Source organism: Canis lupus, chromosome 2 (genome assembly GCF_003254725.2).
Source record: "Canis lupus dingo isolate Sandy chromosome 2, ASM325472v2, whole genome shotgun sequence".
NCBI lineage: Eukaryota > Metazoa > Chordata > Mammalia > Carnivora > Canidae > Canis > Canis lupus.
The window spans coordinates 60,862,458-60,881,082 of NC_064244.1; the positions used below are offsets into that span (position 1 = coordinate 60,862,458).

An 18,625-nucleotide genomic window follows, 5' to 3' on the forward strand; every position below is an offset into this window, starting at 1 on the left:
TGAGTCTGCTTTTTGTTTTGTTTTTGTTTTTAGACTCCACTTATGGGTGGAATCATATGGTATTTGTCTTTCTCAGTCTGACTAAATGGCATCTAATTTTTAAGATGATGTGTGAGTTAGTATTTACGAAATACTCACGGACTGCTTAACAACATCTCCCCATTCAGGAGCTACTCCATATTCTGAATTTTCTTTCAGGAATCTACATAAATCTTTCAAAGGAGGAGCAAATGCACCTCCAACCTGCAAATAAAAAAGATTGTTAGACACTTAAAAACACTATTAAATATGAAGATATTTCTTGCTTTTATTCTGGGCTATACAGAGTTTATTTCCTTAAAACACAGGTGTTTCTTAAATCATCTTTGACAATCTCTACTATATTAAAAAGGACTACCATAAGCCAAAAGTGCTGCTAATATCCTATATAGATACATGGTAATGTAAATTTTAAATGCTTTAAGTAAAGTGACTGGAATAGTAAAATGAATAACTACCATTCACTTGCTCTTCTAGATAAGCAATATATCCTAGTTAAGGGCATATACCCTCTGGAGTCAAACTTACCAGCTATGTGAACTGGGATAAACCAGGAAATCTCTCTGAACCTCAGTTTTCTGATCTGTAAAATGGCGATTAGAATAACACTTCCCTCACAGGGTTTTATGAGGATAAAATGAAACAATTTAAGTGCCTTAGGATAGCATCTGGCACATAACAAATAATAAATTCTTCTTCTGATTATATGCCAAGTATCATGCTAAGGACTTTAAGTATGTAAATTTATTTTAGTTCTCACTATATCCTTGAGATAGTATTATTTCTGTTTTTCAAATGAAGGAATTAAGCCTCAGAGAACTTATATAAGTCACCTATGCCAGCTAGTAGGCGTTAGGGGCAGCTTTCAAACTCCGGTCTCACAAACTCATGTTCTTATCTATTATATAAATTAAAACCCTGAAGTATAAAAATATAAACATCTTTGGAATGTGAACAGTGATATAACCAACTAATCACATTATGAAAAGATTTAAAAACTACATATACTAATCAGTAGGAAATTAAAATATTTTAAAACTTAAATGATTCGGATCTACCAATTCAATGTTCCTTTAGAGTTTAAAGGTACTTTGTAATTCCTCTTTCCAGACCTCTCTGAGTATATACTATTTCTTGATAGGATATAGACAGGATTTTAATATGGTCATTTATAATACCTACAAGTATTCTTTTTTAGTATTTTCTATAGTCTTAGTCTCTGTGGTTTCTGTTGCCTTCTCCTTTTTGTTATCCCTTTCATTAAGTTCCAATTTAAACGGAGGCCCTGTGGGTGGTTTATGGGGGATTCAGCAGGTAGATTCTTTTCAATCCTTAAGCCTATATGCTAGAGACTCAGAACAATAGATAACTACAAATTAAGGGAAATGAACAGGCCCCTTGTCCGGTTACCACAGTTAAAGATAAAATTAGGAGTGTTTAATACCTAACAGGTAAAGATAAAAAACTGTTTCATTTCCTTAAAATTGGCTAAGACTAATTTATTCATATCTGCTAATGCTAACTTTTGTTATATGAAGAAGTGCAAATATTTGTAATCATCTATGTAAGCACAAAATTAGGTAAAATGCTACTAAAACATCATCTTGTTTTTTTCCCTAATCTCCCTATGACATCATTTTAAAGCATTAACAAAAGCTGAATAAGCTCTCTCCATAAAACTGGGGACAAATTAGTATTAATTTTAATGAATTGGTGCACATAACAATTTTAAAACAATTGTAAAGGTAATTTAATTTCTGAGTGAAGAAACTCAATGAGAAATCTTCTGTTCTTATTCTGAGGCCATCTTTTTTATTTTGTTACATGCTTATCCACATAAAAAAACATAATAAAAACATCAGCTCTATAAGCCTACAAAAGTGCCACAGGTGTTCTATCGTTTACTTTTGAGGTGAAGGAGACATCTATTAATCCATAAACAAAAATAATTTGGGGAAACAAAATGTTGAACATTTGGTTTAGAAATAGAATTTGCAAAAACTGACTCTTAGCATTCATCAGTCAAAAAAGCAGAAAGAGAAATATTACAGTGCCCTTATTCTGTTTAGGGACCTTTGTTTAAGACAGTTCATTTTCACCTGTCAGAAAATTATGTAATATGCTGATTTAAAGGAACAAGATACTTTATGGCCATCTAATAGGAAATTACAGTGATAAAAATGTAAATCTCCAATGGCTTGATGAGAATAGTACCTCTTTCATCAGTTTCTCAACCTTTGCCCCATGGACATTCTGGATGGGTCTTCTACCATATCCTGTAGAATGTTTAGCAGCATCCTAACCTCTGCCTGTTAGATGTCAACAGCAGTCTTCTCCTTGCTTGCCATCTCCCCAATACCTATCTCCTCACCTCCCAAGTTGTAGCTACCAAAAATGTCTCCAAACACTGCCAAATGTCCCTGGAAGACCAAACTGCCCCCTATTGAGAACCACTGCTTTGAAGGTAGTGTCCTTTTGTAGTGCCACACTGATTAGGCACAGGTGTGTAAAGTGACTTGTTTATTTTATTCCACAGCTTAGCCAAAGATGTGGGAACTGAAATTAGATTGCATGAAATTATAGTCCATGTCTTTTCCCACAAAGCTGCTAGTCTTAACCCATTTCCATGTCTGTTAGGAAATATTCCATAATGAAGTAGTGTTCTTAAGTTCTCCTAAATATAAAGGATTAACAATAAATATATATATACCTTTCTGGCATTTCTTCTGTTAATCAGTTGAACACGTTCTTCTCCAGTAAGACTATTAACATCGAGTTTGTTAGGATTTCTGCAACGATGCCTTTTTTGTTTGGGCCTCCCTTCATGGAGCTGCACTCTCTAAAATATATAACCAAAGAAATTGCTTTAAAATCCTTACTTGTGCAAACAGTATAAAAGAGCTGATCCAATAATTTAATTCTATAATACTAAAGATACATATATAAATTACATATAATATATTGAAGATACATATATTTTACCTTCAATATATATCTAATAAAGAATTTACCCTTTAGTTACACTTTAAAAATATTTAAGCTTTAAATATATAATATAAAATATATAATTTAAAAATATTTAAGCTTTAAATATTTTAATATTTAATATAGTTGATTCTTGAACAACATGGGGATTAGGAGTACTGCCCCTACACAGTCGAAAATCCACATTTAATTCGATTACCCTAAAACTTACTGGTAATAGCCTGTTGACCAGAAGCCTTACTGATAATATAAACAGTTGATTAACAAATATGTAGTATGCTATATTTATATTATATCCTGTATTCTTACAACAAAGTAGGCTCAAGCAAAGAAAATGTTACTAAGAAAAGCATAATGAAGAGAAGATACATTCTCAGTACTGTACTGTAAATATCAAAGTCTAAGTGAACTTACACAATTCAAACCTGTGGTATTCAAGGGTCAACAGTATAATAAAATATTAAATATGACTTTAAAAAGGATTACATAAATCTTTTCCTTATATATTTAAACAAATATTCAAGGCCATCATATGATCAAAACACTATCATTCTGCATGCATTCTGGTTCCTGAAATGAGGTCCTTCCTTAAATGCTCTCACAGACCACTGTGTTCCTAATGTTTGAAGGAGTTGCCAATAATGCTGGAGCAGCCTCCTCTAAATCATACAGTTCCTTATTTTTTTTCCTGATAGATTTCATCGTAAATATCAGATTTTTTTCTGTGCTGATACAATCTATGTTTGTGCTAGTTGGGGCTTTTCTCTTCATCTCACTAATAGTCTTGCTTATCTCCCCTCAAGTAATCTTCACAATATTAAAAGATATTATTATTTTACAAATGGGAATCAAGGTGTGGAGGGGTTACCTTCCTCAAGATCATGCAACCAGCAAGTGGTAGTATCTGGCAATGAAACTCTTTCCATCAAACCATGCCGCTTACCTCTACAACTTAACAAAGCAGGGCTTGATGTTTGTAGCTATTTCTGACCAATGAGAACATTCAAGAGACGAATGCTCACTCTTCAGCATGGCAGACCCATCGCATCAGAGCCTGGACCTAAATTCACTTTTCTATCCAGTTACTATTTTACCCCACTCAATCTCTCACATATCCTGCAATATCAGACTGGCTGCTGTTTTATGAACATGCCTTATAGTGCTATCTTTTTTTAAAAAAACTCTTCTTGTTTAATATGATCATTAGTATTTTATTTTATTTTTTTTAATTATTATTATTATTTTTTTAATTTATGATAGGCACACAGTGAGAGAGAGAGAGAGGCAGAGACACAGGCAGATGGAGAAGCAGGCTCCATGCACCGGGAGCCTGACGTGGGATTCGATCCTGGGTCTCCAGGATCGCGCCCTGGGCCAAAGGCAGGCGCTAAACCGCTGCGCCACCCAGGGATCCCGATCATTAGTATTTTAAAGTAAACTCCCTGAGGAAAAGGACTGGAAATCTTATACCTTTACAACCCTCACTGGATCTAACACAGTACTCTGTATATTGGAGGCAATTTTTATTATTAAATGCAGAATGGAAAAATGGAAATGGCACTGTGTTGTATCATGGGGAAAATGATCATATTTTTTTCTGCTCATTTTCCTTACTCTTGGGCAGAACACATATTTACATAAGTGGGTAAAAATGTATGCTTCATCATTGCAGATTTGATAAACCACAAAAATAAAATATATCAAGATTTATAAGCCATCACCTACAGGAATAAAAGCTCCCAAATCTTCCACATAACCTGGATGCTCCTTAAGCCATTTTTCCAAATCCTTTCTCTTTGGCGCATCATCGCCTGCAAGTCTTGTCCCATCTTTGAGGTTAATAACTGGAACTGGACTTTCTGTATCAGGAATTCCTTGAGGTTGAGTATAGGACAATGCTGGATTTATCCCTGTAGAAATCTGTGAGGTGTTTAAGCCTAAAGTAACCTGTAGAAAAACACCAAATGAAAATACTATTTTCAATGCTTTATCATTTGATTTTTGGTCCAATAAAAGCAAGTTTTTTTGAAGAGGAAAAAAGTAAGTTGTTTAAAATTCTGAAAAAAAAAATAAAATTTTGCTAAATTTTTCAAATTTAAAAGTTTCATAAATCTTGGGCAGTGTTGGATTCCTCTGAGATACAATCCAAAAATATCTAATTTCAGAATTAATATTTTTATTCTATAAGATACTCACAAAGCAGCTACATATATATTTACTAGAATTGAATTTTGGACTCAAGGATCAGTAGTTTTTACTTACATGATTAGGTGGTTTATTTCTGTTAAAAAAGAGGATGTCAACACCTTCGACATTCTTCCTCCTTCCCCGCCTTTTTTTGACTATGGGCTGGTTGTCTAATCTAACTCCATTGGCACCAAGAGTTGACTGAATGGAAGTACCTAATCATATTAAAAAAATGCAAAATAGTGATCAAAATCTAAATCTTAAGCAAATCAAAAGCAGAAATTTTTCTAAATATATGAAAGTGTTAGTTCTTATTTTACATATCCTACATCAAGTAATTTTTGCGCTAAAACCACTCCTATTCCTCATTTAAGAACTTGGAGAACTATAAAGCCACTTTTTGATTTGTCTCTTCAAATTTTTTACTCTGATATTCACACACCTATCTTTCCATTTTAGAGGAAGAAACATGTCTTTCTCATATACAAGACAAATCCCTCTTTCTTTGAACCTATTGATTCCTACCTTTTCAAAAAAAGATCTTATTTATTTGAGAGAAAGAGAGACTGAGCAAGTGAACATGAGTGGGGGGAGGGTAGAGGGTGAGGGAGAAGCCGACTCCCTGCTGAGCAGGGAGCCTGACATAGGACTCAATCTCAGGACCCCGGGATCATGACCTGAATGAAGGCAGATCCTTAACCAACTGAGCCACCCAGGTGCCCCTAATTTCTACCTTTTCTGAAAGATTATTATTTTCAAGTATCTTCACTTTCTTGTGCCAAAATATCTTATTTTGCATTAGAGTCTTCTCCTCAACTTAAAAACATGGCCCATGTCAACAAAAAATAAACCTCTTTCAGCCTTTTTATAACTTTCAAAACTTTTAAAGGGTTGGTCTTTGATATACTCCTATTTTTCATGAACAACTCATTTCTCAATGTCCCATAGTCTGTTCCCATTTCCCATGCCAGCCTTTTAAAACTATTTTAAGATCATCACTAACTTTTTTTTTTTCATCACTAACTTTTTAGTTGCCAAATTAAACTGACCTTTATCATTCCTCATTTCAGTAGACTCTCAATAAAAATGTAAGAGGTATGAATCTAATAGTTCCATGCATTCAGCCAATTTTCCCAATAAGTAAACATTTATCAAATAGCTTGTACATAGGTATGAGGTACTATGATGGTTCAAAGATGAGTTAAATGCAGTTCTTGTCCTCAAAAAGTACAAAATCTACAACTCTCTTATTAGAAGAAAATATTGGGTGCCTGGGTGGCACAGCTGGATAAGATCTGATTCTTGGTTTCAGCTAGGGTGAATATTAGGGTCATGAGACTGGGCCCCATGTTGGACTCTGTGCTCAGTGTAGAGTCTGCTTAAGACAATCTCTCCCTCTCCCTCTGCTCCTCCCAACCACTCTCTAAAATAAATAAATCTTAAAAAAAAAGAAAATATTAAGGATGAGATATTTAAAATAGTTCACAGCTTATAGTGAGAAATGCTTTTTCAATCAAAGAGAATTTTTAGAGCAAGTCCTGTGTATCCCTGAATAAGGAGCTGCCCTTTGGCTGGTCATGTAACCTAATGGAAGCCATTTACATTCACCACACCTCAGTTTCAAAATGGCACCTTAATTCATATGGTAAGGAATAGCTACTTACAATGATTAAAAACCGTGTTTGCATATAAAAGCACAATAGGAATATGATATAACTTTATTTAAAAAACCCTTTCATTATCTACAAAATGAATTTTATTGTAAGGAGATTAACAAAATATTATAAATATGATTTGAAAATATTTTCACTATCATATATTTTAGCTATAATAAACCAACTTTCCCAAAGTATCATTTTTAAAAGTATCATTCTATTTTATAAGTTCTCATGGTTTCTTATTCATTCTAATATGAATGAAATACCTTACATCAGCCCCCTTTCCTACATAACCCTCAATCCCTGTCCCAGCTCAGTTTTCATGTTGCCTATAATCTAGATTCATTCACCTTTTCTAAGCAGGCTCTGATTTCATACAAATCTCTCTCCAGTAGGAGCTCACACAGTAGCTAGGTCAGTCTTATCACAAAACCATAGTATCGCGTCTCTGGTCCATACTATTCCCTGCTGCCCATCCTTCTCTGCCATGAAGGTCACTTTCCAGAAAGGCCATTATTTGGTCTTCCTCTTATAGATCCTATTCACTTCTACCTCTTCCAGGACTTTGCCTAAGTTTCTAGACAGTAGAGACTTTCCCCTTCTCCAGTATTTTTTAACTATACTGCATTGTGTAGCAAAACATATTATCTTGTTTTTTTTAATGACTAATATTTTAACATGTAGGTCTTTGTCTACCAAGCAACTGAAAGGCAGACAGTGTCTTTCATTTCTTTTTTACTTTCCCTTTATTGCTATTCCAATGTTATATAAGAAAGTATTTAATATAATTATCTCAGGAAACACAATTTTATACAAATGTACACAAATGTGTACAATTGTATACAATTTTTATACAAATCTTGGCCAGAAGGACACTTTGCTACCATCACCTTGACCTTCCTTGACAAGAATGGAGAGACTGAGCTGTGCATGAAGGCAGAGGAATCCCTGCCCCTGAGGAAGAGAGGTCAGGGTTGGCAGCGGTACTACTATGAGGGCCTTAAACAGACCTTTGGCTATGGTGCACGCTTATTTTAGGGCTGGCAGCAGGGGGACTGCCCACTACTTTGGGCCAGCCCTCTCCTGACTGGGGCTTGGAACCCCCAGGATTGCACCATCCCAACCACTAACTTGGGGCTGGGGCCCCTTCCCTCCACATATACCTTGGGTTTGTGCATATTTTCTGCTGGGTGGGATCAGAGGGCGATTTCTTTTATGTGTACATATGCTAAATAAACGTAATTTAAAAACTGTAAAAAAAATTGTATATATAATTGTATACAAAGTGTACGTTTATTAACATACCCTATCTGACCATTCATAACCATATTCTCAGACTTATTTCTGAGTGATTTTTAGAAACATTACTGATTTTAGCTAAAAACCAAAATGGAAAATTTAACCTAATCTACTCTAAAAAGTTTGTATTGTCTTCATCTTAGATGTAATTATAACAATATTAAAAATAGCTTCTTTTTGCTGAATGCCTACTGGGTACCATACACTGAACTAGGTTTAAAAAATGTTTTCTTAAATTCACAAAAACAAAGCCACAAAACACAGAGGTATTATTAAGCCTATTTTATAAATGAGATCAGAAACATTAAGTTACTGGCCCAATGTCACAGCTGGTAAATGAGAGAATTCAATCCCAGGTTGTTTGGCAACTCTATCATCCTCTGCTCACTATTCTAGATAGTTTCTCTAATGAGCTCTTTAGTTTTGTCCTACTGTAATTTATGCTATATTACTATTCCGTCCATTAATTAAATTACATTTCAACTTGTATCTTTACTTGAAACTTTCAGATAAAATTCAGAGGGTACCCACATAGATGTAAAAAGAGCTTAGGCTTCTGGATATTAAGAATTCTACTAATTTGTTTAGTATCTAATTCTAAAACCTGTGAAGTTTAGATCTTAACATAGGTTTAGCATCTAATTAAGTGCCAGGCTTCATAGTAGTCAGTCTGCATATATTATTTAATCTACCCAACAATGCTACCCAACAATGCTACCCAACAATGCATATATTATTTAATCTACCCAACAATGCTACTCTCCGACCCCAACTCTTTGTCTCACAAATAAGAAACGTAAGGCAAAAAATTGTTAACAGATTTCCTAAGATCCATGTTGGAAGAAAAATCTAGATTTCACTTTTGCAGTTATTTATTTTTTTTAAAGATTTTATTTATCCATGAGAGACACAGAAAGAGAGGCAGAGAAATAGGCAGAGAAGCAGGGAGAAGCAGGCTCCATGCAGGGAGCCCGACGTGGGACTCAATCCCGGGACTCCAGGACCATGCCCTGGGCCGAAGGCAGGTGCTAAACCGCTGAGCCACTCAGGGATCCCCTCACTTTTGCAGTTATTAAGATGGATGAGCACTGATGCTTAGATAATAACTCTATCTAGTTTTAATGCTTGAAGCTTTTAAATATTTTGTATTGCTGCAGATTGTGTTACAATTACTGCTCATACTATTAAAGATAATATTATTTATCTAAGAGTTAAAGGTAAAGGCTGTACATCCTTCAGCTGCAACAGAAATAAAACATTCAGATGATAGAAATGTCAATTCCATTTTATAGTAAAGTTATCAGAGTACAGGGATTCCTGGGTGGCTCAGTGGTTGAGCTGCTGCCTTCAGCCCAGGGAGTGAGATCCTGGAATCCCAGGATCGAGTCCCACATCAGGCTCCCTGCATGGAGCCTGCTTCTCCCTCTGCCTGTGTCTCTTATGAATAAGTAAATAAAATCTTAAAAAAAACAAGTTATCAGAGTATAAGCAGTGGTATTTTTAAAATTTTATTTACATTAACATATACTGTATTATTAGCTTCAGTAGTAGAGTTCAGTGATTCGTTGCATATAACACCCAGTGCTCATTATATCATGTGCCCTTCTTAATGCCCATCACCCAGTTACTCTCTCCCCTCTTTTTTTTTTTTTATAAAGATTTATTTATTTGAGAGAGAGGGAGATAAAGAGAGAGAGAAAACATGTGCACGTGTGTGTGCACAGTGGGGAGGGGCAGAGGGAGAGGGAGAAACAGACGCCCCACTGAGCAGGGAGCCCTACACGAGGTTTGATCCCAGGATCCTAAGATCATGACCTGAGCTGAAGACAGATGCTTAACTAACTTCGGGACAGATGCCTCAAGCAGTGGTATTTCTAAACTCCAAGTAGGTTACTCAAAAAAGTTCATAGCTTATCTTCCCCATCTGTTCCCATTTTCTTATTAAAAAAAGAGCTCCCTAAATATATGAAAAGCACAGTTTGGGGAAGTTATACTTCAGTAACAGAAGCATGGCTGACTTATTTTGAACTGCAATCTACACATGTCTGAAAGTCCAGGAACTAGAGAATTACAACAAATGGTTAATGAATCTGTAAGAGACCAAGTAATGCTGATGATACTAATTTATAATTTAATTGTAATTTATAATTAAAAAGTCATGATAGTAGCAATTGGGAATAGTTATCAATTTAACACTTATAATAAAGCATTATTTTCCCAAATCATAGGAATTCCATACACTGTGCACAAGCACAACAGAATTTGTGAAATGTTTCCAAGTACTGCATGGCAACTGGGGGTACTAGAATATGGAAACAGAGTCTGTAGCCTTATGTAAATGGAAGGTATAATAGAAATTCAAGTCTTTAATCTGCTTTAATTGACAACTTGTACTTTTAAAGATTCAGCTGGCCATAAGTAAAATTCTCAATTTTTGGTCCTACACTTTAAAAGGGACACAGACAAATTAAAGCACATTAGCCCAAGATCAACAAAACAAAACAAACTTCGTATGGTTTCCTCAGTGCCTATAGAGCACCCAACACATAGCTCCAATTTGGTGTTTAGTAAATACTGTTGATTCAAATTATCAAAAGGTCAGAAAAGACACAGTCACAAGAGGAGAAGATATGATCACGGATTTCAGAATGTTAAGATTATCATATAGACAGGAATAGCTTGATTCTGTGATACCTTTAAAGACAGAATTTCAATCATTAAGGAAAACCAGCTGCAGGCAAAATTTGCTTCCAAATAAGAAGGAATTTTGTGATAATCAGAGCTGCCCAGTAATATAAAGGGCTGTTTAAGGTAGGAACAATCTTTTTTCCTGCAAATATTCCATGAGACTGAAGGGTTATCTTTCAGGGTTAGTCATGACAATCCCGTATCCTGTAGATCACTGGACAACACTGTCTCTAAAATCTTTCCAGAACTTCTCATTTTAACTTCCTCCACTAATCACCATTAATATGTGATTTCGGTGTTTGCCTTCACATTCACAATCTGCTTTCATATTAAAATGCTGTTGGAACTTTTACCCGTATAAAACTACTTGACAGATTATTTCTACCCAAATATTTAGGACCCCAAAACAAGACTGCACCCTGCTTTAAAACATCAGATTAAAAGTCCCAGTAGGTTTTTATTAAGACCTAAAATTATATATTTATAGACATAAAAGAGACCTCAACATTAGAGGACAAATGAATTTTTAATAGAAGAATAAATAAAAGAGAATTTGGAAATGACAGCAGAAGTATTTCATGCTAAGGGAATTATCATCATCACAGTCACCTGATACTGGCATGGATTTGGGAAAATTGGCGAGGCTGGTCTCTGATGCACTCTGTAGCTCACGAAGCCGAGCGAGGTACTGCTGCTGCCCCAGAGCACCATCTTCACTGTCGAATGGTCTTTTCTGAGCAAGCCCCTGCTTCTGAAATGTCAACTTCAAACCACCTTCCTGTTAACAAACACCATTATCAAGAAAGAAACAATTAAAAAAAAAACTCATTTCAGCTATTAGGAGAAATTTTTTACTTAGAAAAAAATGAATTAAAAACCCTGAAACATTAATCAAGTTCTCTTCTTATTCAGAAATCAACTAAAGAAGAAAAAAATCAACTCATTTCTATAATGAATATTAAGTCTTCCATCTTAAAAGAAAAAAATCCAGGTACTATATACACTTTTCTGAGCAAAACAGTTTTTCATATGACTAGTACTATCAGCTTCGGACATACATTTCTAAGTACATTATTCAGATGACATTTCAGAGAACGTTACCCATGTATTAGACATGGAGTAATCAATTTAGCTTCAAAAATCATACTGAGAAATGAAATATTACTGATAACAGGGCATGCTAAATGTTTAAAAGAGAAAGTACACCAACATACCACTTAAATATTACATAAAAGAATCAAAACAATTAGAGTTTGTCAGACTGCTTAAGAAAAGCATTCTTGATCGGCAGAAGGACTATTTTCAGAAGTACAGGTAGAGAAACATATTTAATGATGATCCTTCTAGTAGAATATTCAAGTTTAATAACCTGGATTTCAAAAAGAAAACAATCCAAATACCAGAAAACAAGTATGTGAAGGAAGTAAGAGTGAGAGCAGGCAGCCACTTGCAGAAAAAGCATGCTGCACACGTAATCGCAATCGGGTCCTAGGGCAATAAAAATAAACATACGTCTTTGATTTTCACTGTAAACTCCTTTTCTCGTACATGCTTCTTCACCTTTGACATCTGTGTTGACTGATCATGTTCTTCTTTACCACCGGCACCTGGGGGAGTGGGTACACCAGGTTCGCTATATTCTGTAGCTGCACCAGGACTGTCCAGCAGTTTTGTGGTATAGAAAGAAGCTACTGTGTTGGCATCATAACTTCTTCTAGCTGAAGGCCACTTCCCTTTCAGCACTGTTTGACAAATACTGTCCAGCCGATTGATCATCACGCGGTCCTGGAAGAGCATGCCACATCAAAGTGTGATTTCAACAATCAGACCACAGACCTTTGGAGATGAAATGGCTCAGGGCCTTGATGGATATAATCCCAGTACAACATACATACATTTGGTATATATACACAGTCGCATACCCATATCATAATTCTGTAAGAATTCAAGTACGAATTTACATTGGAGTTCAAAAATATTATACGATAGACTTCTGTTATTTTTATTTTTATAATTACACAGTTAATACAGGTTCCTCGTAAAAATTCAAACAACTGAGAACTAGGTAAGAGTAGAGTTCTCCTTTTGTTAAAAAGGTTTTTTAGGGCAGCCCAAGTGGCTCAGCGGTTTAGCATCACCTTCAGCCCAGGGCATGATCCTGCAGACTTGGGATCGAGTCCCACGTTGGGCTCCCTGCATGGAGCCTGCTTCTCCCTCTGCCTGTGTCTCTGCCTCTCTCTCTCTGTTTCTCTCTGTGTCTCTCATAAGTAAAATAAAATCTTAAAAAAAAAAGTTTTTAAAAGATTTTAGAGAGCAACAGCGAGCATGTGCACTCAATGGGGGAAGGAGGTCGAGAGGGGGAAAGAATCTTAAGCAGACTCCATGCTGAGTACAGAGCCCAGGTGGGGCTCAATCTCATGACCCTGAGATCATGACCTGAGGGGAAATGAAGAGTTGGATGCTGAAGCAACTGCACCACCCATGTGCTTTGAGTAGAATTCTCCTAAAGGTTAAGTATTCTTACACTAGTCTAGCCACATACTGATAGAAGAATTATATGAATCCAACCTGAACTTTTGCCACTGAAAGCACATGTACCTAAGTGAACTTTTTTTCTAAGTCACCATTGGCTATGGTAAATTTCTTTAAGGAGACTCAGCTCAAAGCACCTACTTCATAAACAAATACTTGAATATTAACTTGTTTATGAATGTAAGCATTATCTCTTATTCCAAACATTCTAAGGTTATGTTGAGAAACATACACATTCCAGTAGACCTATTTACTTGATAGTAGTTGATACTTTTCATGCTAACACCAAAATGCCACCTACGTTTTACAGTGACTTATTTTTCCATATGAGAAGAATATCTACCATTAAAGAATCAAAACTACTCAAAAAAAGATCTGTTCCACAGGACACTATCCATTTACCTTTGGCCAATATGAAGCTGCTAGCATGTATCCCCCTTGTAAGATGTAAGCAGACTCTGGCGTCCCATTGTTCATCTGGAAACTATCCTGTGTCTCATCCTGGGTAGTGCTCAGTGATGCGACACTTTCTTCATCATAGGCTTTCACGTGAGGGGTACCTTCTGCTGAGAACAATTATAACTGTTTCAAAAAGACTGCATAAAACAAGTTTATATATACTTTTCAAATCTTAATTATTTAGATATATTTAAAAAGGAAAAATTTAGAAGTGAAACAAATGGTAAAAAAAAAAAAAAAAGGAAAAACTCACCTAGGATACAATAAAGTATTCATGGTTTAAAAAATTACCATAAGAGCAAAATGAGCAGCACTAAGAAGTTTAAGGGAAGAGGTTTACAAAACATCCCTTGCCTGCATGAAAATGTGACCCTCAGTTAATTGTGTAGGTCTGCTTCCCTGGAAACAGATAAACTCCTGACTGATCAACTATATTTGGACTGGGAGGACCATAAATACTTGACAGGCATACTAAAATTCTCCAAGGAGGGGATTCCTATAATTGGCCACGTCCTTGTGGCAACCCTGAAACTTGTGTCCATAGAGTTGTTACAAGAGACTCTGGCTCCTGTGCCCACTCAATGTCAACTCATTTCCTTGCACTTGAACTATGGGCTGTGGTGAGTACACCTGCAGGAGAGAGCCATGTAACACCACTCTGCTGGCAAGCTGTCATACCTATCCTCTATTGCTCTGAGTAGATAGCTGCTAAGTATGGCTGTTATAGAATACGATCCTGATTTGTTTACTGATCAACTTGTTCAGAAGAAATGCAACATTAAATTGATGGTGATCACAAGGAACTAAAATTATTGTGTAAAATGCCTAATTTCTGCTTGACTAACCCATTTTGCAGTACCTTGAATATTGAATAGAGGTATGTGCACCAGTAATTCTAGTTCCCTTTTCACTAGTGCTTCCTATGCAAATCTGTACGTATAAAATTTAAGTTAACCATTTTCAACATGCTTCAGTTATCTGAACCAAATTCTTTTCATTCTCACTTGAAATGTCATAAAACAGAAAAGCACTTTATGCATATACCTCGCTTTTGGACTTCTTCTTCTTCACTGTCACTTTCTTCTGATGAAGATGAAGAGGAGGATGATGAGGAAGAGGATGAGGATGAGGATGAAGACGATGCTGAAGAACAAGAGGATGAAGAAGAAGAACTAGAGCCTGATCGAGAGTGGGAACAAGAAGAGGAGGAAGACGAGGAAGAAGATGATCTGGAAGAACAGGATGATCTCTCAGAATCAGAGTCAGACTCAGAACTAGATTCGGATCCTCTTTTGTGGACTCGCTGTTTCTTAGAAGCTGGGTTTGGAGTTAGGGGTTCTGTTCTGGCTGCAACCATGCGTCTGTCTGTTTCACCTTTTCCACCAGATTTCTGGTCTCCAGTGGCCTGCGGTAGAACACCGTTCTTTGGACTTACAGGCTCAGACTTTATTAGTGTCCTGGTTTCCTCAGAAGACATAGATTCTTCTTCAGAAGACTGAGGCTCCTCTTTAAGATTTTCACTTTTAACTTTCATATCCTCTAGAATAATACCTTTAGCATCTAGGAGCCTAGGTAGAGAGGTAAGAGGAGAAGCAGAAAGTGCTACTTGATATTGCTGTAAAAGTGGGGTAGAAGTCCTTGAATGAGCCATCTTACTTTGACTGTAGTTCCTTTGAGCTGCCATAAAGGAGAGTTCAGGATCACGAAGAATGTGATAGTCTGTTCGGCTCACCCCATGTTTAGCAGCTCCAATGAGCAAGTCCCTGTCATGAGGGCCACATTCCCACCAGACTGGTAAGTCTGGGTTTGGATGGCAAAGCTTCAAGCGTTCAAACAATTGTGGATGTCGGAGGGCCTGTTCTCGTACTTTCCTTAGAAGTTCAATCCGATACAAAGTCCTAGAAGCACGTTCTTCTGTGATTGGTTGGATAAAAATATTTGGATCCACCAATTCTACATTAAAACAAGAATAAAAACGTTAACCTAAAAAACACTTTGTTACAGATTTAAAACAAATAATGCAACTTCTAAAATGTACATCTACTCAGTATCAGTGTGTAATCTCCAGAAATTCTTTTTAAAATTTATAAATGAGAAAAAATAAAAATTTTAAAAAGAAGTACCAAAATCCATACACATAACACTGGATCTTCTGAAAATAAGTAAAGGATAACTTTGAAGTATGTGAATATAAAGAAGAATTTAAGAAATTCCCTATGAGCTATGTCTTTACTAATCTGTGCCTTAATCAATTAGCAATAATTGTGCCTCAGATAAACCTCATTGGCTACAATACTGCCACTGCACAAAGCTTCTATGCTTTAATCAAAGAGAAGAACACTTACTGGAATCATAAGTAAAAATTAAAACTGTTAAATCATACTCTATAAACAAACCCTAGCTGCACCAGGGTAACTCAGTGCATTGCAATGAACTCAAAGGAACACCAAAGGCTTTCTTTAAATTTGAGGGAAATAAAGAAACTTCAAATGCTATGTGAGGTAATGGCTTGAGCTAATTCAGTTTCAACATTAGATTTTGCTATCCTGGCAGTTTAGAAGTATTAAAAAAAAAAAAGATAAGCATTTGTTGAAATAATGCAGGAGCCACTTAAAAGAGCTCGTATAATTTGAGCATCAAAATAATGACAGTATTGGGTTATAACCTACAGAATTAAATAAGTACTTATGAGTACATTCTGATATGAATAATTGATCAGCAGATGAAAGCAAAGCAACAGTCTGCTTGCAGCAGAATTCCACAGTAAAAACTATTACACACAAGGACCTACTCATGGATACTGAAATCAATGGGTAAAAGTTTGAGGAGAAACAAGATTTGTGTGATCTCAAAGTATCTCCTAAAGATATCTGTTAACTGCAGGGAAAAGACAGCAATTTTATACTGGGGAAACAGCATAGACTACCATAGCCAAACAATCAAGGGCAGTATCATCAGTGTTGGACATAACTGACATCCTGAACTCATGGTACGTTCCAAGAAGGACACACCATTTCTGCAGTACTCTTGACAAAATGCATAACCTCAATGCAATCATATGAAAACATAAGACAAATCCAAATTGAGGGATTTGTGGTAAAATAACAGATCAATATTTTTGTAAGGTATCAGGGTCATAAAAGACAAGAAAAACTGAGAGTCTCTTACAGACTATAGGAAGCTAAGGGGAAAGACTAACGAAATACAATGTGGGATCCTACAACTAAAAAGGACATCAGTGGACAAACTGTTAAGATCTGACTAGGTATTCAGTTTATAATGGCCCTGTACTAATGTTAGTTTCCAAGTCTGATAATACTATAATTAGTCATGTAAGATTTCACATGGGGGAGGGCAAAGTGAGATATACATGGAAACTTCTATAGTTTTTTGCAACTTTTCTGAAAGTCTAAAAGTAGTTCAAAATAAAAAGTTAAAAAAAAAAAAAGAAAAAAAAAAGAAAGGCAGCCCAGGTGGCTCAATGGTTTAGCACTGCCTTCAGCCCAGGGTGTGATCCTGGAGACCCAGTATCAAGTCCCACGTCAGGCTCCCTGCATGGAGCCTGCTTCTCCTTCTGTCTGTGTCTCTGCCTCTCTCTCTCTGTGTCTCTCATGGATAAATAAAAAAAATCTTTAAAAAAAAAAAAAAAAAAGACATCAAGGACCATACAAACATTAGTATGGAATGGGAAACAGAGAGGGAGTATCCATTCTACCTCCAGTGTTTGAGAGTTGTAGCGTGCCTGACAGGTGTACACATCGCATTAGTAAGTAAGTGTAACCATTTAAGAAAGAAGGGTAGTATTTTTTCTTTTTTTCAATTTACATTATATTTTCAATTGATCTGTTTGATCAAAATGTTGATTTGTCTCAAACAATTGATTTGATCTAGTAATTTCAAACCAGACTGTTGGACATAAATACTTACTAAGTTGTTTGGATCAATTCATTAAACAGAACTTTTAGCCTCAGGTGCTGTGAAAAATTAGAGACAGTAAGGGCTCTATGAACCGAGGAAGTTTGGAAAACTGATCTAAGTAAAACCTCACTCCCATTTCCAAATTTTTATTTTTTATTTATTTATGATAGTCACAGAGAGAGAGAGAGAGAGAGAGAGAGAGAGGCAGAGACATAGGCAGAGGGAGAAGCAGGCTCCATGCACCGGGAGCCCGATGTGGGATTTGATCCTGGGTCTCCAGGATCGCGCCCTGGGCCAAAGGCAGGCGCCAAACCGCTGCGCCACCCAGGGATCCCCTCACTCCCATTTCCAATGAGAAAACACTACCTTTTCAATCAATACTTAGTAATTAACCCTTTCCTTTTTGTTTTAAAACTAGAGTCAGAAGCGGTTCATTGATTCACTACATTTTATACTCTGCTGGTAGGAATTAAGAAAATAAATAAATAAGGGCCTCTTGGTAACCATAAATAACAGAAGACACAATATTTTGCTTTATCTGTGTTTTTAAACCATTGATAGTCTTACAAAAGGTGCTTTTTTACAAGAGATTTTATTTATTTATTCATGAGAGACACAGAGAAAGAGAGGCAGAGACATAGGCAAAGGGAGAAAGAAGCAGGTTCCCCGGGGAGGGGGCCTGGTACAGGACTCCACCCCAGGACCCTGGGATCAGGACCTGAGCCAAAGGCAGATGCTCAACCACTGAACCACCCAGGTGCCCCTGCAAAAGCTGTTTAAGTAGACTAAAATCTACTTTGAATCATCTGGTATTTGGGTAATCAAGTGATGGGCTTCTCTATTCAGCAGACTGACAACAG

General features: G+C 36.2%; 1 protein-coding gene and 1 pseudogene across 9 annotated transcripts in view; both read right to left on the minus strand.

The window, feature by feature from the left end:
• Nucleotides 1-18,625, minus strand: part of CHD9 (chromodomain helicase DNA binding protein 9) — a 220,928-nt gene that overhangs the window by 6,744 nt on the left and 195,559 nt on the right. For 5 of the 9 annotated variants that reach the window (XM_025447580.3, XM_025447578.3, XM_025447581.3 and 2 more), the window contains 8 exons: nt 14,892-15,800; nt 13,791-13,954; nt 12,369-12,641; nt 11,466-11,634; nt 5,287-5,426; nt 4,750-4,971; nt 2,750-2,878; nt 139-243 (listed from right to left, as the gene is read on the minus strand). In XM_025447580.3, coding sequence (XP_025303365.1) covers nt 139-243; nt 2,750-2,878; nt 4,750-4,971; nt 5,287-5,426; nt 11,466-11,634; nt 12,369-12,641; nt 13,791-13,954; nt 14,892-15,800 — 2,111 coding nt within the window. The remainder of the gene's footprint in view (nt 1-138; nt 244-2,749; nt 2,879-4,749; nt 4,972-5,286; nt 5,427-11,465; nt 11,635-12,368; nt 12,642-13,790; nt 13,955-14,891; nt 15,801-18,625) is intronic. The other 4 variants (XM_025447583.3, XM_025447587.3, XM_025447584.3 and 1 more) reach the window with 3 other exon arrangements.
• On the minus strand, nt 15,996-16,160 carry LOC112660700 (U4 spliceosomal RNA; annotated as a pseudogene).